The sequence below is a fragment of the Notolepis coatsorum genome (assembly GCF_963971535.1).
Source record: "Notolepis coatsorum genome assembly, contig: SCAFFOLD_296, whole genome shotgun sequence".
NCBI classification, from domain to species: Eukaryota; Metazoa; Chordata; class Actinopteri; order Aulopiformes; family Paralepididae; genus Notolepis; species Notolepis coatsorum.
In genome coordinates, this window is record NW_028170893.1 from 166100 (window position 1) to 187230 (window position 21131).

The 21131-nt window shown below is 41.9% G+C and overlaps 2 protein-coding genes across 2 annotated transcripts; both read left to right on the forward strand.

Annotated features, from left to right (window-relative positions):
• Positions 1-6810: 6810 nt before the first annotated feature.
• Positions 6811-17273, forward strand: LOC311248400 (uncharacterized protein; the record flags this gene model as incomplete). Its single annotated transcript, XM_084339284.1, has 4 exons — positions 6811-7010; positions 16407-16731; positions 16930-17179; positions 17269-17273. Exons 2-4 carry the CDS (start codon positions 16438-16440, stop codon positions 17271-17273), a joined length of 549 nt encoding a protein of 182 aa, XP_084195410.1. The 5' UTR covers positions 6811-7010; positions 16407-16437.
• LOC311248395 (uncharacterized protein) lies at positions 17258-20951 on the forward strand. The gene is made up of 2 exons (XM_084339279.1): positions 17258-18156; positions 19756-20951. Exons 1-2 carry the CDS (start codon positions 17278-17280, stop codon positions 20308-20310), a joined length of 1434 nt encoding a protein of 477 aa, XP_084195405.1. The 5' UTR covers positions 17258-17277; the 3' UTR covers positions 20311-20951.
• The last annotated feature ends 180 nt before the right edge of the window (positions 20952-21131 follow it).

A 21131-nucleotide genomic window follows, 5' to 3' on the forward strand; every position in this document is an offset into this window, starting at 1 on the left:
CGACTTTGAAATAAAACCCTGAACTATTCAGGTATAGGCCTATTTGAGTCCTTCCCTTATTTGTGGAACATTTATAAAATAAAAAGTAGTCCACTTTGAAAAAAGACTACCATGTGTAGACCTACTTTGAAATAAAACACAGAAAAGGATAAAAAAACACTGGCATCTGTAGACCTGCTTTGAAATAAAACCCTGAACTATGCAGCTCTATTTGAGTCCTTCCCTTATTTGTGGAAAATCTATAAAATAAAAAGTAAATTTTTCGTTGTTCGCAAATTTCGCACCACATATCAGGCATACAGGTAAGCCTGCATCGTTAGTCGTGAAAGCAAATTAATCTGTCCTCACTGAATTAAACCCTCTTATTTTTCTCAGACTTTCCTTTTTTTGGATTTATCCGTGGTTAGCTTACTGGGGGTCGGAAACTCAAGATTAGCCACTTGCAGGCGGCAGGGAGAGGCGCGGGGTGTGACGTACTGTATATTTTAGTTGATGAAATATTTTTGTTGACTAAATATTTTAGTTGATGAAAATTTAGTCGATGAAATATTTGTTCATTTCAGTGTCACAGTATGACATCGATAAGAGAACAAAAAAGAAAGAAAAAAGTAAAATATAAAATAAAAAGATTTTTTTTGGCCAGGGAGCCGCAGCTGATTGGCTAAAGAGCCGCAGGTTGCCGACCCCTGGGTTAAACTCACTCTCACCCTTAAAAGACACATAGACACGTTGCAAAGTAGTGAATTCACCTCTTGGTATAGTGGTCTGTGCTGTCGACCCGTGGTGCAGCAGACCACAGGTTCGAAACTCCCTCGGGGCATCGAAGTTTAAAGGTGATGATATCACAACAGTTACACATATACACAACAGGTAACAACTAGGGCTATCAATCAATTAAACTTGACAGCCCTAGGAAACAACACAACAATTAGTTTTCTTTCTTGACCTCACTACAAAATTACCTATTGTGAACTCAGTGATAATCACAGCCTCATTAAACAGAAACAAGAGATCAAGGCCATTAACTCAATCAGCGCCGGAGGCCTAGAGCATCTTAGTTCCTACTGCGCCAACGCTCTTAAGAGATGGGGATAAGTGGCAGTGTTTGCAGGGCTATATCTATATTCTATATTATAGCTATGGATACAATACTATGGCCCATTTGACATCAACTATCTATTGTTCAATATGTGAAAAAGAATAGATTTTTTTATGCATACGCTTGCGTTATACCGTGGTGAATATAAGTATAGTTTCAGATTGATCCTGGCTAATCCCAGAAAACGGTGCTATGGAGGAATACGTGAATTTCACTAAAAACGTTGGCGTTGCTCGCCTGGACACGCTACTATTTCCAAATCAAATGTATATAATAGGTATTATGTTTCATCATGAATGCATGAAAGGGGGGGGGGGGGGGGTCGTTTTTGGATGCTTTGATCGTCACCAACGGCATACGTTCTGGAGTATGTTACACATGGTCGCAACGATCAATGTGAAATCATGGTTGGATCAAAGCAGGATTGATGTCATATAGTCCTTACCTTCACTAGGAGGTACCCCAAAACGAATATTCCAATTGTCTGATCGCGATTTCCAGTATTGGTGTCCATCGTTTCGCCAACATAATGGACGCGTTCCAATGCCATCAAGTGAACCGCTAGACTCGCCTGACCAAGAAAACTGCGCCCGGAGACATTTGAATGTAACACCGTGTGTGAAAAAAAAGGTTTTGAAGGGGGAGCGATACTGCCACTACCTGGATGCGGCCGGTATTGCACTCTAGCGATCTCAGAGTGGTTCCCAATGGTAACCCCGAGGTCTGTGTGAGAGAAATGAATACAAATATAGAATAAAAGAAATAACGATGAAAACCCGACTATAGTCGGGTCTGGCGCTGAACGGTTGGCGAGTTAACCCGACTATCCTCGGGTCTGGCGCTGATTGAGTTAAGAGCATGTGTGTTTATCTCCATTGAAAATGAGGGCAGTGCTGTCAAATGTGACGGGGGAGGTGGTTGCGCTACTTTCATGGGCGTAACTTGGCATATAGAACTGTGTTCCAAAGGAATGCGATGTAGAGGTAATGTAAAGTTAGTTACTTCAATGATCCTCATCAGATATTAGAAATGCAAATATTCAACAAGTGATACTTATGGAAAATAGGTATGGTGTGATGACTAATGTTGTACTCCAACCACATATTAATAACTTGTGAGGTTGGAGTAACAGAACAGTTGGAAGTATGAATGCGTTTGTGATAATTAAACTCATATTTCACACTTGGCCTAACTATCTTTAGATACCCCTTCAGGGCCAGAGATGTTGATTATAATAGTATGCAGTGCAAATAGATCTAACATTCAGAGAGTTGCTGAATATAAATATCTTTGCATCGTGCTTGATGATACATTTACATTTAAATACAATATAGACATTCTTGTCTGCAAATTGCTTATTTTACAGAACCGGCTTGCCGATGGTAAGTAGAAATAGGATTGTTGAAGCAGTTTTCGATTTTGTATTATAGGGATGTAATTTATATAAATGCTGCTCCTTCTACTCCTAGACACGATCTATCATTCTGCCCTCAGATTTATTAGTGTTGATAGATATAGTACACACCATTACAGTCATTGTATCCTGTATGATGAGGTGGGTTGGTCTTCTCTGGCAGAGATGCGTAATAAACATTGGTATTTGTTTATCTACCGTGTGTGGCCGTTTGGGGCGTGGAGTGCATGGCCATTCAGAGCGTGTGCCTGTTCATTGGCCTTTAATCCTTCAGCAATACACCCACCAAGTGTGAAATCGATCGGATTAACGCTCCTCGAGCTATGCGAGCCAGAGACAGACATGCATGTTCGTTGTTATAGCGCCACCATCTGGCCAAATGGCACCATATTTGACACTGCACTCCCCAGGGTCCTCGGCAACACACTCACAGAGTGTGAAGTCGATCGGATGAATGGTTCTCGAAATGTGCGAAGGACCGTCACGCACACCATCTGGTCAAATGGAACCATATTCAACACTGCACTGGGGTATAACAAAGGGTTATGTGGGAGGGGTAGAAGGACAAAAGGAGAGGGAGGGTGTGGAGGAAGGGGGAGAAGGTCTTCCTGGCCTCCGACCGCACTCCTTTTAGGAAAAACGTAAAGTTTGTTATAGCACTACCACCTGTCCAAATGGTACCAAATCCGACACTGCACTACCACCATACATTGCAATGATGCTGGATTGGAGCTTCAGGCCCTATCTAATTCGTTCACATGACTGGCTTACGCTTAAGGTCCCCAGAGCACGGTCTGAATTTGGAAAGTCAGCCTTTTATTTTAGTGCCCCAAACTCTTGGAACGATCTTCAACATATGCTAAAAATCAATACTCTACTAACTTGGACAATTTAAAACCATAATCACAAACCTGCTTCAATGTGTAACTGTTTCAACTTGTCCTATTTATTTTAACTTGTCTGTAACTCGACATCATGGTAAATGAGGGCAACCTCAATGGTTATTCGAGTTTAAATAAAGGTTTAAAATTAAATGAAATGTACTCAGTATTTGAGTTAATGCTTTATGGCTGTCAAGCACTAATGAAAAATCCACCCAAGTAGCGTTGTTATGACATAGTGGCATTTCAAATTCTTTCAAATGATTTGTACTGAAAACATACCTTATGTTTGTTTTAATAAAAAATAAATGTTTTAATCCTTGCACCAGACCTCTCACATGTTGTCGTCATTTTGACAAGCCCCTGATCCCTTTTTGTCACCTAAATTAACAGTGTTTTCTGATACGGACCACTAGCCTATAGCTTAAAACCCCAGGAGAGGTGTTTTTGGCCAAGAGCTAGGCTAGCTGGAGCGGAGGGCACAAGACCGAAGAGGATGGAGGAGCTTCGTCGATGGCCTATGTTCCTTTGGGAATTTAAAGGCCTAAGTAAGTAAGTAGGCTAGCTGGTCCATATCCACTTCCATTCATTTGTGCTAAGCTAGGCTAGCTTGCAGCTGTATATCTTTCTACTGAACACAGAGAGGGAATTGGTATCCATCTTCTTGTCTGACTCTGGAGAAGACGATAAGCCAATTTCCCATAATGTTAGCATGTTCCTTTTTAAGATGGCTGAAGAATTGTGAGCCAATAGTATAACGAGGTTTGTACCACGTGGTATCTACGCTGTCAGTGATCAAGAGTCTCAAAGTACATTTCCACTGAATCCAGCCAGATCCAACGGCACAGCTGCATTCAATTCATTCTCAATGTAGAGAAGTGGACATGAGGTGCATGATGGGAAAGGGCGTTGCGAGTCGGGCCCAAAGTTGTTGGTGCAGCAGGTGCGCCGGACCGAATTAGCTTGATTTTTTTTTACTTTATGCTAATTAATCAGTCCAAAGCAGCACAGCTGCCTCACACAATTCTGTTTTAGGTGCCAACCTAGGAGTTGGAGATCAAATATGAATTAAGATCAAGCAACTGCCTATTTATTGCCTAAAACCCGACCGATCTTTCACTGTCGACTAAAAATACACTTCTTCAATCATCTGAAAGAAGGAAAAAACGTACTGTCAATACCATCATGCACTCTTCCTATATATGTCTTTACTATATGCGCTCAACACTGCAGCACCCAAGTTTCAGCACTGTTTGATGAACATTGTTACCCTTCCTGCTGACTTGTCGTACAGAACTTGTAAGTCGCTTTGGATAAAAGTGTCAGCTAAATGACTAAATGTAAATGTGTGTCACTCTCCCAAAACATGGTAGCTGTATTGACTTGCTTGCTGTTTTATAGCCTAAAATGCAATGGATATGTTTATGATATGGACATTTGTATACATCCCAAAAAAAACATGTATTGCCTAAATAAGGCTGTCAAAGTAAATTACTAGACTTCACTCAGGTCACAGGTGTATTATTATTGATACTCTGATTTATACTATGTTTGTTTCTGACTCAAAGTGTGTGAGAGAGAGCTGGGAGTGTGTGAGAGAGAGGGGGGCGAGTCCTCAGCCCTTGTGTGGGTGAATGTAACAAGTTCCTAACCCCCCCCCCCTATTATTTCATGCACACTTTATTTATGGTTTTCTTTTAAGTTATTTTGTTTGTTTAGAATTGTATGCAAATTTGCAATGCATGAGGGTCATCCTTTTGTATTAAATGGCTGCTTGAACAAAAAATGGGGATGCATAGTTCAAGTGTAAAGTTCAACACACTACTGTGTTAGTAATCATTACTATGTAATGTTAGTTAGTAAATTGGTATGCCCATCTGCTATTTCATATATATTTTTTTTTTTTTTTATAAAATTTTTTTACAATGCAGTTTGCACATTTTAGTTACTTGAAGATTCTGGACAATATTTCTCATTGTGGCAATAAATAACCATGCATTGTTTGCATAAAGCAAGCATTTGTCAACTCTCATGTTGATAAGAGTATTAAAACTTGAAAAATATCAGTTTAAGGTAGACTTAGAACAGATACAAAATATGCGATTAATTTGCGATTAATCGCGAGTTAACTGGACAATCATGCGATTAATCAGATTAAATATTTTAATCGATTAACAGCCTTAAAATGTACATATTTGAATGGACCGTTTAGCTGGAAAGAGTTTTCAACCAAGCCCCATGGTTGAAAGCTGCGAGCTGAATACCACATGGTGATACAGCTTGTCAGTACGCTCTCTACGGTGCCTCGGTAGAAGTTCACAAGCCCTTGCATGCTTATGCCACACTTCCTGAGGCGCTGCAGGGGGTAGAGGCGCTGGTGGGCCTTCTTGAGCATGACCTCCGTGTTGTAGGTCCACCTTAAGTCATCGGAGATCTGGAACCCGAAGCGGTTGACTACCTCCACTGATATCCCATCCAGGCTGATGGCGGAGTGGTTGCCCTGATGTCCACGATGAGCTCCTTAGTCTTGCATTCAGTGCAAGGCTGTTGTCCTTGCACCAACGCGTCAGCTGGACTACTAGCTCATCTCTGTAATCCGTCTCATCATTGTTGTTCATCAGTCCGATGACTAGTGTCGTCTGCGAACTTGATAATCCTGTTGTGTGTGGCTGTACAGTCATATGTGAACAGAGAATACAGCCGAGGGCTAAGGGAGCAGCCTTCGGGCGCACCGGTGTCGAGGATCAGAATGGATGAGATGTTAATCCTCACCACCTGTGGCCTGGCCGTTAAAAAGTCCATAATCCAGTTGCAGGTGGGTGTGTCCAGGCCTAGGTCCTTCAGCTTCAGGACCAGTTTGGCAGGCACGATGGTTAAACACTGAACTGCAGTGTCAAATTTCCCTCGGGATAATAAAAGTATTTCTATTCTATTCTGTAGTCGATAAACAGCGGTCTGACGTAGATTCTCCCTTGTCCAGGTGTTCCATGGCGTTGTCTACATACCGGTTTGGTCTAGGTCTAGGGAGTCTGGGTGGGATGATGCTGTTTATGTGAGTCATGACCAGCTTCTCCATGCACTTCATGGAAATGGGTGTTAAGGCCACCGGACGATAGTTATTGAGGCCTGTAAGTTACCCTGGTTCTCTTGGGTATAGTGGCACAATGGTTGTCTCTTTGAAGCACTCTATCAACTTGCTTGCCATTTTTATAGCCTGAAATGCAATGGATATATTTATGATATGGATATATTTAGTATACATGCCAATGTCAATAAAGGAAAAACAACATTACATTTGCCATGATGACCATAGAGCATAGAAGGATGTGTGTGGGGGGCATCACAGCATATCCATCAGACAGAACCTGCCTACATGTCAGTGCCGCCCATCAAAGCAGTTGAACGGTTGAAAAATGGCCGAGTGTGATGGTAAGCGCACTGCTTCTCCCTCAACCAATAACACGCTCAAACACAGGTACCGAAGCCAATTGCTCAGCGACAAAAAGAGGAGCAAGACCCGGGTGAACATAGGTCCATCTTTTGCTCGTTGGAGTCAGCTGAAGGAGTCTCGGGGGCTAAAAAGCCACCCCGACGTCGCCACCTTTCTTCTCGACTGGTAAGCTCAATTTAGCTAACGTTAGTAGCCAGCTAGCTAACTGGGAATCTACACACAGATCATATCAACTTGCACAACGTGAATGCACACAACATCACTGCTGGTTCGAATTATATCTTATTTTTTGATCACCGGTTTCAATCGGGATGCTTGGCACAATAAATAAATAACAACTTCGTTTAGTCCAAAATGATGCAGGCCTGTATAACTAGTGTGCCATTGCGCCATATTGTTTCTTGTATGGCGAAAGATGTCCATTCGTCGTTATGAGAATCGTTCTACACACCATCCAGGACACCTGCGTTAAAGAGTGCTGGACGGAGACGAGGAGTGAAGCCATCAGCCCCCTCAAAGACAGGGACGCGGTGGTTGTAGGTGAGTGTTTGTTGTTGATGTTTACGATTTATGATTTATGATGAATTGAAAATGAGGGACCCTGATGTAAACAAGACGAACGTCTTTCTCTGGTCTGCATCCCCTTAACAATTGTGTGTATTGAGCTGTACTGTATTGTACCCATTCTGCAATCTGTTAATAAAATGTTCAATCAATCAATACGGTCACATTTGTCTTTATACATTGGCACACCATTCATTAAAAACCGTTCAAACTTTTATCTACAGCTGATGGGAGGATGGACAGTCATGGCCATTGTCTCTCCAGGTCCTGGAGAGTGAGTCGAGTTGTTGACATTAGCTGGTATACCCGAACTGTACACTGACTGCACAACAACCGGTTAGGTGAAAATAAGATACGATATTCCTTTATTGATCCCCTTGGGGGAATTCAGGCATCATAGCAGCATGGGGGGGGGGGGGGGGGGGGTAGTAAAAACAACACAAGCAGTGTAAACAATATAATTCTAACTAACTGAAATATACAGTATTCACAGTGTCACATAAGGTGCAGTATGCATAAGAACAGTGTTGCATAAGGTGCAGTATGCATAAAATGCCATAGGCGCAACAATGTAAAGATGTGAAATTACTACGTTGGCTTTGCTATTACACTACCTTGGTCTTGTTACAATAATCAGTAAATTGTTTGTAAAGTGCCATGTTTATAACCCAACCCACCATCAGCACGACCAAGGTAATGTGTAATAACAAAGACAACAACGTAATAACACGTCTTTATCTTTACATTTCGTTGCGCCCATTTGGCGAGCATTTGTTTTCTGGCCTATTGTATTTTCACCGCCACCTCGTTTTACTCACTTGCGGTTGAACATAGTAGAGTTTGGGTCTACCAGCTATGTCCATCAGATTCATCATGGAGAAGAAGGTGTTGTCATGGTGTCATGTCCACGTGCAGACCTCTCGGCACCAGTGGGTAAGTAGGCGTTTAAATGTGTCAATGTGATGTTCTGTCAATATCAGCGTCTTTCCTTGACGCCAACAGCTTTCAGGTGGTAGCTATGGTCTTCGTTTTTCCAAGCTTATAAAGCAGTTGATAGACAAGGAGGTGAATTGTGTGGATAATCAGTTAACAAAGTTATTTTAATATGACTATAGGGCATAACATCTCATAAGGGCGACATTGGTGTAGAGGGGCTCCATTAATTTGACATGGGAGGACCTATCAGATATTTTTGGACAGGGTGTACAGTACACACTGTACAGTGATCTATACTGCCCGGATCAGGGGGAGGCTGGGCGGGAGCTGTTTGAGGAGAGATGAGGGAGAGATGACTGCAGCTTCACAGTCTACTGGTAAGGCACACAAACGAATTTCCTAGAGTATTTGCTAGTGTATTTGGAGAGGAAAGAGGCAAGGCAGCAGTGGCGTGCCAGGGAGCGCAAGGAGAGAGATGACGTGACGTTCGTTTCTCATGAACCTGGCTCCAGCCTTGAGACAACTTGTCTTCAGACAGGCAGTCGGTGCTTAAAGTTAGGAGACAGGAGATGCTCCATGAGTTTGGAGCTTCATATTCACAGCCGCCACGTGTCCACTCACATTATTAGCAGCCGTGATGCGTTTGTGTATACAGGTGCAGCTCAATAAATTAGAATATCGTGGAAACGTTTTTATTTCAGTAATTCAATTCAAAAAGCGAAACTCATAGATTCATTACACACAAAGTGACATATTTCAAGCCTTTATTTGTTTTAATTTGGATGTTTATGGCTTACAGCTCATGAAAGCCCAAAATTCAGTATCTCAGAGACATAAATCTTTTTTATATAGAAATGTCAGCATGTGCAGTGGGTGCAGTGGTGGTGCAGTGGGCAAGGCACTCGCCACTAACACAGGAGATGCTGGGTTCGAGCCCAGCTCTCGGCGTTGCTTCCGGCTTGGCTGGTCGTTCATACTAATACAATTGGCAGTATTAGGGGGTGGGAAAGCCGGTGGGTGGGGATTGGACATTGTGGACAGCGACTCCTACATGTCGGTTGGTGCGCCTGTACAGCAGAATCAGGAAGTATCGGGGGCAGCGTGAGCCTCCCACGCGTTACTCCTCGCCACAGAGATCGCGCTGTACAGGTGAAAAGATGCGACGGCTGCCTCCTCGTGTACCAGAGGGGACACGTGATGCAAGGCTTCGTCCTCACTGCAGCCGACCAGTGGGAGGCATGGTCTAGCAACGTTCGAGACAGGGGAGGGGAGAATTGAAGGGAGAATTGGCGAGGCGAAATTGGGATGGGAGAAAAATTGTATAAAAAAAAAGAAATGTCAGCATGTTCACTCAGTACAGTTGGGGCTCCTTTTGCACAAATTACTGTATCAATATACAGAGAAATATATAGACTTTTCCACTATATTCTAATTTATTGAGCTGCACCTGTATGTATAATACATGTACGGTATATTTATTTTGATGTTACTTTGTGGTGAGTTGATAGCTTTGTTAGTTTTTATTGTACATGTTCCTGTTCTATATTTGTTGGAAACGAAATAAAAAATCATTACATTTACTTAAGCGTCATGTCATTTTTTGCAGTTGAAGGGCAGCCTAGAAACTATGCTTTTACATTAATGTTTGACAAACAAAGGAGAAACGGTTAACTTTGATGTTTAACAATTTGCATCTTCAAATACAATTTAAGGCACAGGTGCCTTAATTAAGGTTATCTGTCCAGTTTCACGTTTCTGCCTGCTGAGCTTTCCATGTCTTTGAGCCATAGATATTTGATCAAGATTATAAAGACATTCATGTGCATATTTGTTGTATTTATTTTAAGCACTAATAATTCAATTGAATCTTGAATAATTAAACATGGAATTTATTACAAATTATATACATTATATACATATACATTTTGATGCCTTACAAAAAAGCAGTGTGTTGTCGCGGTCACATTTCGGATGTCTTGAGTTGTTACCAGCTCCGCCAAATAGGGTTTTTCCATCTAAACATCTCCTATAGTTTAATTTCAATAAATTTTCAAATGATCCAATATTTTACCAACAAAGATTACAGAAAAAGTCCAAAAACTGAAAACAGATGTGTATCAGAACTGAATTCCTTCTTCTTTCCTCTCACATTAATAATCTCACGAGACTTGCAGCCAGCTTTGATGCACTCTCCAGCACTGGTCTTTGCCTAATAAACAAAATTAAAAAAATGATTTGATCCACATTTGTTCCAGTAGGTTATGATTATTTGAATGAATTGATATGTTAATATCAATCAATAAAAAAAGAAAAGTTCTCTATATGTAGAGTTAGCCACAGAGGTAATGATTGCAGTATCAGAAGCCTGCATGGCAACATTCTTGTGAAATTCCAGTCATGTCCCGGTGCAATAACTCATTACAGACAAGAGCAATGGTGTGCGCTTTTTTACATTATGTTGATACATTGTTTAAATGCTTGTGGTATATAATTTAACATGATACTGGTATACTGTTTACACTCTAGTCTACTGCAAGAATGCTAAAATAATAGTCTAGTGGCAGTAAGACTTGCTTATCAATCATTCCCCCTTCTTGGTTAACTGCTATAGTCAAGTCAATTTTATTTATATAGCACATTTCCAGGCAGCGGCAGCTGGCACCAAAGTGCTTCACAGGCAGGTTGATAAAAACAAAGTAATGTGATGCAAGATATAAGATTAAAAACATAGTAAAGCAATGAAAGTAATAAAAACAAAATAATATGATGCAGGATATAAGATTAAAAACATAGTAAAGCAATGAAAGTAATAAAAACAGGTAGGGCACAGTAAAACAAAGAGGATAGAAGTATAATAGTCTACTACTGCCAGACTTTGCTACATTATGGCAGGTTAGTATGATTGATTGATAGGTAGGTAGATAAGGCTGTGTTGTGAAAGACTTTGTGCTTATGATGGGCTATACCGTAATATAAATATTTTATTAGGCATGTATTCAAAACATACACTATGGTAGCTATACAACAACTTACCTCAGACAGACTGCCAGACACTGCTCTGGGACCCTAACTTACCTCAGACAGACTGCCAGACACTGCTCTGGGACCCTAACTTACCTCAGACAGACTGCCGGGCGCTGCTCTGGGGCAATGGGTCCCTAACTTACCTCATACAGACTGCCAGGCACTGCTCTGGGTCAATGGGTCCGCTGCCTCCTCTGATGCATCACTAGCATCCTCAGAATAATTTTTAGATATCATTCCATTATGTTCAACCGCTTCTGTCAAATATCAGAGCAATTGAATAAGTGGAACCTTAAAACTGCAGAAATTGGGAGCTCCAGTAGCTCACCGCATATCTCGGCGCTATTTCTGCGTCGGGGAAAACCGTGCTGCGTCACGGATCTGGTGGACTCGAGTTCGATTCCCGGACCCGCCATCATTTACCAGAATGTCTTCCCCTGATCTATATCCCGTTTCACCCTGTATCTGTCGGTCATGCTTGACCAGAAAAGCGATAAACGCTAAAAAGAAAAATAAAGTTAAAAAAAAAAAAAAAAAACTGCAGAAATTAGTCTGGAACCAGGCGGGTCTTAAAACTATGTGAATCCCCAGATCTGTTAAGACATTATTATAATAGAACAAACGGTCGACAATCTTTGAAACTGGTTGGTAGTCCACTAGGAGCTCGTCTTGGCTGATTGCATGTTTTGACCCAAGCAGTGTGGTAGGCCGCACTGTGCTGCTATCTTGTGTGGTAGGCTGCACTGTACTGCTGTCGGGGTAGCACACATTAGTTCACCCTGCTTCTAGTAAATGAATGGGTTACTTGTTAAGGTAACCCTAACATAAATACCTACTGCTTACTATGCCTTTGACCTTGTTTTGCAAATAGAGCAACCAAAATGCATCTAGCTGTATAAATTGTCACCTCTTTGATTCAGATATGGAAAGAAGTGATTGGGTTAGAGATGAAACCCAGTGGCCCTTTTCAAGCTAACTGGTAATGTGAAGTGTTTTTTAACACCATCAAAGACTACTCACTTCAGAGTTTACTATGGAGAATAATCTGAACCATTCGGTTCAAACACCACTATTCGGGTTTACTTTGGGCACTGGAACCCTTTGCTGTAGCACTAGCTAGCACATCACTCCTGGGGTGTGTATGGAGTGCTTTTGTAACTGGCCTTTGACTACTTCCATTTACCATCATACTAAGTTCAGTTAACATTAGTGATTCATGGCTGCTGCATTTTAAATCCAAAACCGAGTGGGACCACCTTTTAGTTTGTCCAGGTGAGGTGGTGAGTGCAGCTGTGTCAGTTTGACTCTGAACTGGCTATTAGGCTACTGATACAATATTCCCCAGCATCGTTTAAGTATGCTGTTTGGGCGCATTACAGATTTACTTTAGTTTATGATAGAAATGGATTAAACAAGTTTGAGAATTTCGTGCTGCAAGGCATATGCAAACGTCAATACATTTAACATTCAATCTGGATAGCGGTCCGTTACTAGCAGCTCCAGGAAGGCAAAAGCTCCCCAAAATAAAACAACCTCTGCATTTAGGATGGATATTGACAGGGCAAAATCATAATCAAAGCCTTAATGTTGTTATTTATAGCGAAAGTGAATTATGCAGTCATGTGTATTCGTAATTTCAGTGCACAACATTGAGTTAATTAATATTTTCTCTCATAAGTCACTTCAGCAACAAGGTAATTTCTGAACATGAACAGACACAAAACAGAATTGTCAAGAATTCTGTTGTCAACACGTCCACTATAGGCTACACTACTAGGTCTACACAGGGATCAATTCCAGAGCAAGTTACCAGACTGCCCACAACATTTAATTACAGTGAGACAGACATGCCCCCTTATGAGAGACACCTAAAATGTATTTTGTATTTCATTTTCACACCTCATTGATAATAGTGTGTGTTCCTTATGCTTTCACCTAATACTTTGAAGGCATTTTTTTTTTTTTACCAAATACTATTTGAATTAGCAATGGCATTTTTTCCTCCCTACTGAACTGAAAATGTTTTGCATCTATGACACTGTGTCCTAGCTAAATATTGCACAGGGAAGCCACACCGTTATTAGATCCTTGTCTTGTTTTCATTATACTTTGGAGACCCTAAACATGGCAAATATGTTGCTCAATCAGATACGCCTCCTCTACATTTACTGGTATAAGCCATTTTACGTCTCACTCCATTAATTTAGTAGAGTCCTTGGTCTGCTTATTTTCCCAGAGCTGGTGACCGGAAGTAGGTTCCATGTCTAGGTTAATTTCCTTTTGAATTGTTTTATTAAACATCTTTCAAAATAGATGCATGGAGTTCTATTTGAATCCAGTAGTAGGCGGCAATGCAACCGTTTGGGTGCCAACCCCCTCTAAAAAAGAAAAGAAAATACTTGTAATGGCGGACAAACTGAAGGCTAATGTTAGTGAAGCCAAACAATCATCAGATAAGGCTCGTGGAAAAACGAGAGTAAATCTGGGTTGGGTTTTCAATCGCTGGCGACAGCTAAAGGAACATAAGGACATTAAGAACGATGCGCATTTGGCAGAGTTTTTGTTGGACAGGTAAATTAGCTACACTTGATTGATTGATTGATTGAAAACTTTATTAACAGATTGCAGAATGGGTACAGTACAGTACAGCTCAATACATACAATTGTTAAGGGGATGCAGACCAGAGAAAGACTTTCGTCTTGTTTACATCAGGGTCCCCCATTTTCAATTCATCGTAACATATGACATACATGACATACAGATAGACAGTACTGCTACATCTATACATTTATGACATACCAGATTTGCAATTACAGTACTGTTTGTGATACAAAAAGAGTCCAGAAAAAAAATAGTATATACATTTGACGTAGAAACTGTACATTGGATTGGGTAGGTGGGGGTGGGGGGGGACTGTACATTGGAGGTGGTTGGGTGGGTGGGGGGGGGGGGGGGGGGTTGGGTAGGAGGGGTGGGTGGGGGACACTGTACAACTGTACAAACAACACAGTCAGCTTTACCAAATTAACACAGCATTCTCAAAGTTACATTTTAAATATTATATGTAATGGTTGCCACCCGTCCCTACACACTGTACAACTGTACAAGCAAAACTGTACATTGGAATATTGACAACCATACTTGGTCATTTACTGTACATTGGAGGGGGTTGTCAATGCTGAAATGATAGCTGATAGGTCGAAAGCTCCCAGTTGGGATTCTGGAATTACAAACGCAGTCCGTTCCAATGTCCGGCTGGGATATACAGAGGGAGAAACCATAGAGATGTAAAACATGTTGCGGCTACGTGGCGCAGTGGGCAAGACTCTCGCAACGAATGCTGGAGACTAGGCTCAAACAGGATGCCTCCTGTTCGAGCCCCGCTCTCCACATTGCTTTCAGTTTAGCTGGTCGTCCACAGTAATACACATTGGCCGTATTACGGGGAGGGAAACTGAAGGGTGGGGATCGGGCGTTGTGGACAGCGACTCCTACAGGTCGGTTGGTGCGCCTGCGCAGTAGAATCAAGAAGCGACGGGGGCGGGGCCCCTCCAAAGCCCAGACCCCTGACGCTGAAAGATCGAGCCGCGCAGGTGAAAAGATGCGACGGCTGTTACCTCGAGTATCGGAGGGGACTCGTGCTATGTATGACTTAGTCCACATTGCAGCCAGCTTGTGGGAGGCAAGAAACAACGTTCGAAGACAGGGGAGGGTTGAATTGGACGATATGAAAATTGGGATGGGAGAAAAATAGAAAATGGGAGAAAAAGTGGATACAAAAAAAAAGAGATTTAAAACATGTCGATTATCTAAGGGAAGAAGCTGGTGTTTGCGTGGCTGGTCTCTGAGCACAACATGTTAGACCATGAGTATTTCCCATTATCCAGTCCAGTCAGGCTTTTGTTACATTTTGGTGAGAAAGGCTGTATTGGCTGTAGACCGCATGTGGTGTCCAGGTGCTACCAACTGTGAAGCAGAGACTCACTGAAATGGACCCTGGTCATCATGATGTGGTGGATCCTGGGATGAAAACTCCATATCCTTACTTGAAAAAGAGAAAACATATATTGGATAACAGTAGGACAAGGACGAGAGTCAATATTGGAGTGGCCCATACAAGATGGGAGATATTTCTATGTAATGCTTTAAATATTAGGTGGATATAGGTGAAGCTAAAGCACGGACCAGGTTTGGTCAACAAAGAAGATAAATGATTAGTTCAAAAAAAAAAAAAATAATAATAATAAAAAAATATATATATAAAAAAAAAAGATTAGTTCAAGTTTGTTTATTATTTGTCACAACAAAATACAGAATACTTTATGATGAAATGCTTGTTTCTGTATGAGCCCCTGTGCTACATACAGTAAAAAAAGTTATTAAGAAGTAAGTAAGGGAATGTTCAGTCAATATACATACAATATACAACACAGAGTAAAATGAGTAACAGTGAGGTACAATGCAGAAATGAGATGAGGTACAAAACTTAGGGTAGGGTGCAAATGAGGTATGTGTAGTGCAAATATCTTTAATAGATAAATATAAAGTGTCTAAAGTGAGTGGTAAGGTGAGTGTTTGTTTAAAGTGAGTGTGTACATGTGGATGTGTGTGCAGTGAGTGTAGATGATGGGTTGTTACATAGTGTCATTGTCATTGAGCATCCTGATGGCCTGGGGATTAAATAACAACAGACTGGCTGCTGGCGGTGCAGGGTTGATCAAGTAGGACACCATGACTCAATGAGACCTTCTGATAGCAGGGTTGATCGAGTAGGACACCAGGACTCAATGAGACCTTCTGATAGCAGGTGGTCATACGAAGTAGAAAATGTGAAAAAATACTTGTTGCAGTTTTAATATACTATCTGCATCATTGGAAATGAGGACCTACCCTCCTCAATGCATTTTCCCAGTCCTGAATTAAGGTTGAATGAATGTGAAGAACCTTTTAGATTCAGTGGCCCCCAAATTGGATACCCCATGCTAATGCTTTTGACGGGGTACTGTATTTACTATGCCCCCCCCCTCTTCTCTCAGTTTTTCCCCGTCCTACCAGACTGATGGCAGTATGGAAAAAGCTAACCCTCGCAAAAGGAAAAGGTCATCATCTGTCCGTCCACAAGACGAGGAGAGAACTCCTGCCCTTCTTAATGATGACGTGTGGGTCAATCTGCGCTGCTTGCTACAGTTGTTCCAGGAGTGCGGCAGGTGCAGGGCTGTATGTAAGGTCAATACACAAGAGGACACGAGCCACTTCTCTGTCATCCAATACTGCAAGGCCTGCAATCACTGGGTCATATGGAACAGCCAGCCGCTAAAAAGCACATCAACGGAAGATGGAGAGAAAAAAGAAGATGTCCAGGTACTCCATGTGAAGTTAGTGTACAGATAATTACATGTTAACACGTTTACCTTAAATGTTATGTATTCCGTTAATGATATTTGAACACTTTTCATGCGCTCTCCTAATCTAGAGTTTAAATGATTTTGTTTTAGCTTGATGAGACAAATTAATGAATCGCTAAGATGAGTTTCTTTTCTTTTTGCTTACTTCATCGAGGTGCCGGTGAGCTCGCCCTGCGACGACGGGCAAGGGACGAAGGTGACGACAGGCTCCGAGACAGAGACCGCGTCTGAGACGGAGGCGTGGAACGAGGAGCATTTTATGGAGTTGGAAGTGAACATAGACTCAGATTTTTCCGACGAGCTCCCATTGTGCAAGTTGGAGGAGGAAGAGGAGGAGATTGGAGAGGAAGAGGAGCAGAGTGGAGAGGAAGAGGAGGAGAGGGGAGAGGAAGAGGAGGAGACGGGTGAGGAAGAAGAAGAGGAGGAGGAGAGGGGAGAGGAAGAGGAGGAGGAGGAGGAGGGGGGAGAGGAAGAGGAGCTTGTTGGACAACAGTCTGATGAGATGCACAAAGATAACGTCAGCCAAACTGAGAAACACCATACGGATGCTAAGGAGACAGAAAAGCAAATTGCTGACAGTGTGAGGAGAACTGTAGAGGTGAAGGAGGAGGAGGAGGAAGTAGCCATAGATAGCGAGGTGACTGAGGATGATGAATGGCAAGGGAAGGAGGAGGATTGGTCAGAGGAGGAGCAGCAGGCGGAGAATTCACAGACGAGCGACTCCGATTTTGAGATAACTAAGCCCACGAAAAGAAGGCGACCTAGAATGAGGAACATATTCGAGAACGAGGGCATAGAAACAGGCGCCCAGGAGGAGGAATGGCAAATGGATGATGATGATGATGATGAAGAGGAGGAGGAGGAATGGTCGTCGGAAGAGCAGAAGGCGCATTCTAAGGAAATGAAGCTCATAAGAAATAGAGATAGAATGAAACCAGTCTATCTAAAACGAGTCTATCTAACTAGATCCACCCAGCGGCTCTGTCCCAATTGTGGGGTCATGTACGCCAGCCAAACGCACGTGTGTAACGATAAGAAGAAGTTTCCCTGTCCCAAATGTGGAAAACGGCGGTTGTCTGAACTTAACGTCCAGGCGCACATAATACATTGCAAAGGTTTGGTGTTTCCTTGCAGATTCTGCCTCGAGCCTTTCCAATCGAAGCTGGACAAGGTGAAGCATGAAAATAGACATCAAGACACACTGAAGCCCTATTTATGCACAAAATGCCCAGAGACGTTTGATGACTTTTTCATACGAAATCGCCACCTCAAAGAGCACGAGGAACTGACCTGTCGGACGTGTCAGAAGCCGTTCTCGGTGGTTCATGCACTGCGAAGGCACGAGCGCTCCCACCTCGATGACAAGCCCTTCAAGTGCCATGTGAGTCATCATTGAGTTTAAAAGACAAATTGGGTATACAATAGGGATGGGCATCGGTTTTTGAATATTCAAATAGTCGTTAAATGATAGAAAATCTAATTGTTTAGGCAAATATAAAATATATATTTTTAGTTATTATTTATTCGTTTTTAGTGTATTGAGATGGGACCCTATTAACTGTTAAACCACTGAACAGCATGCGGGGCACAGGTAGATAGCCAGGTAGCAGTCTAACAGCTGGGAGAACAAAAAATAAAGATGAAGAAAGAGACCGGCGATGCTACATGGTAGCAACATTTTGTATGTTTGCCATGTTTCACTAAGTTCACACATTTCAAGCATCAGTGATGTAATTTCTGGAAGGAATGGTTTACGTTTGCTTGGTCTGCTGGCGTTAGCGGTTAACAGTGGCAGCAGCCAGCTAGCTCGCTTGTTGGATTATCTCACGTTCGCTAATAAGTAAAAACAAAACCATAAGTTAATGTGGAAGCTCAAGACATTTCAAGCATCAACGATGTAACTTTCGGATTGAATGCTTTTGTTCCTGGAAATAACATTAGCTTGCTGCGACTCGAAAATATCTAGTTGTTAGCAATGACAGCAGCCAGCTAGCTTGCTTGATTGATTATCTCAATACAAATTAAAAGAGTAGGGGGTTCCCCAACGTTCCTGGTCAAATTCCCAATCAGGTCTCTGACATCAAGGCCACCTAATCATCCCTTCCCCATAATTGTTAATTCTGTTGTAACTCCACCAGTTTTAGGAGGCTGCTTAACGATGATTGACGGGATTAATAATAGCTAATGTTATGTAAATATCACACATTCAAATGAAACATTTATAACCTTTAATTATTAAATCAATCCATGTCATTAGAACTAACCCTTAGCTATAAAAACAACAAAGGCATACATTTCATGGCTATCAGAAACTTTTAGAGAAACTTAACAACGAACTTGATCAGAAAATAATGCATCGTAATTATGAATAAAGCAAGGAATCTCTGCCGTGATTAAAATCAACACCTGAAAAATCTTATTTGTCTGGTTCCCACCTGTGGCCAACCTGCCCACCATATAAAAAGCTAGGTAAAACACTAGCTAATTTAGTTTAATTTAATTAGGGTATTATTTAGCCACTAACGTTAGTCCGTTACTTCTAAACAGTGTCATTGGACTCCATTTTTCCATTGGTGTACTTTAGCCATGCACTTGTGGGAGGCATCATTAGAGTTCCGCTGTAAAGATGCTCTTACCCTATTTCAGCAATTGATCTTGTGTAGATGACGTTTCCAGTAGTTTAAGGTAAGGGTTAGGTTTCTAAATGAACGAGATGTGGGAATTGAATCGGATTAGGACCTAAACCATCAAGTGTTCCCATGTATTAGAGCCGTATCAACATATTATTGGCCTAAAAGATCACATTTAATCAGGGATTCCGATTGGGCCTACATAATTGTTAGAATTAGTTTGAGGTAATTCCGTTTTTACTTTTGGATTTGTTTGAAATAATGGGGCAGCCCTGGCCTACATGTGATGTGTTGATAGAAGGTATCCAGTTTTACGATCCACTTCCCACTCTGTGTCCTCTGTCTTGCAGGTGTGTGAGCGTGCGTTTGCTCAGGGCAGTCAGCTGAAGTGTCATATGCGTGTCCACACTGGGGAGCGGCCCTACAAATGTCAGCTCTGTTCCCTTGCATTCAATCACAACATCAGCCTGAAGACCCACATCAGACGCTACCATCAGAACGAGAGCTACCCGATTGGACCTCAGTCACACCCTGACCCTGGAGAGCAGCGAGTGACACCCAGGGGCCCATCCTCAGCCTCCGATCCTAGAGAGCAGAGGGGGAGCACCTACATCCCATCCTCTGATGAGAGCCTGGACTCTAGCCAAGAACCACAGCCAAGTAGGTGGACAACAGAGCCAGGAGAGGGAGGAGAGGTACACAGTATGACTGTGCAAGAGAGGTGGAAGGGAGAAGTGGCAGAGAGTGTACTTGAAGACCAGGGAGGACTAACTCTCCAGACTCAGTTGGACATCGCAGAGGGGGAAGGAGGAGGAAACGCATGCGATAGTCGACCAAAAAGGAAGCGCCCGAGGAATCGATGGTGCAACTCTGATTTTGAGTGGGAGGGCGAGAAAGACTCTTGACACAGAATGATCCCGCAGAAGTTGTGGACGGTGAGGACAATGAAACGATGTGAGGAATGATGATGTCTCTTTTGAGAAAGTCAGTAGCTACTACCCCCACAAACAATTTGTCAACCTGTGTCATGGCTACAAGGCTGATGGACGTCATAAGGCGACCACTTTTAATATACAGATAATACAATACTATACAGATAAAAACGATTTCAATGATGAAAACGTGTTGAAGCTGTCAAATGTGGCTGGTCCACCATACACGTAGCTCCCAAGATATCGCTGATGGGATCACCACTTGTTGAAAAACAATCGATTTGTTTAACGTGATCTCCAGAACAGCCCTACTTATTTGTCCTGGCAACAACTTTGGCTGCCAATGGTTGTCATTTTGAAAATTACAATTAGATTGAGACATTTTAAATGATGATGAATGATTTGGGAGCGAGGAGTTCATTTTGTAATGTGAATAGTGTGGAAGGATAGTAATTTCCTTGATACTGTGGCGGAAAGGCATCGTCGTGTCCCGATTTGGTTAAGGATGAGTGATACGTTTTTAACTGTATTGTATTTTATTTAATAACTCACAAATGCCACTTGGGTTGATCAGTGTTTAATTCTACACAACATATTACAGATGTATAGCCTCATTATATTGTTTCATGACAATTGATCTACCTGTGAAACCAGACGGTACCTGAGGTTTCCCTCATTTACAGTCTTGTCGAGTATACAATACATACAGAAATTAGCTTAAAAAGCAACAAGCATTTAAAATCACAGCATATAAAATCATAACAATAAGACAACAAGATGAGGCAAAAAGCAAG

What these genes read in the sequence shown, in the direction of transcription:
- LOC311248395 (XM_084339279.1), top strand. Translation starts at nt 17,278, where the DNA reads ATGCACAAAGATAACGTCAGCCAAACTGAGAAACACCATACGGATGCT. An exon ending in ACAAGCCCTTCAAGTGCCAT is followed by an intron (nt 18,157 to 19,755) that starts GTGAGTCATCAT and finishes TCTGTCTTGCAG; the next exon opens with GTGTGTGAGCGTGCGTTTGC.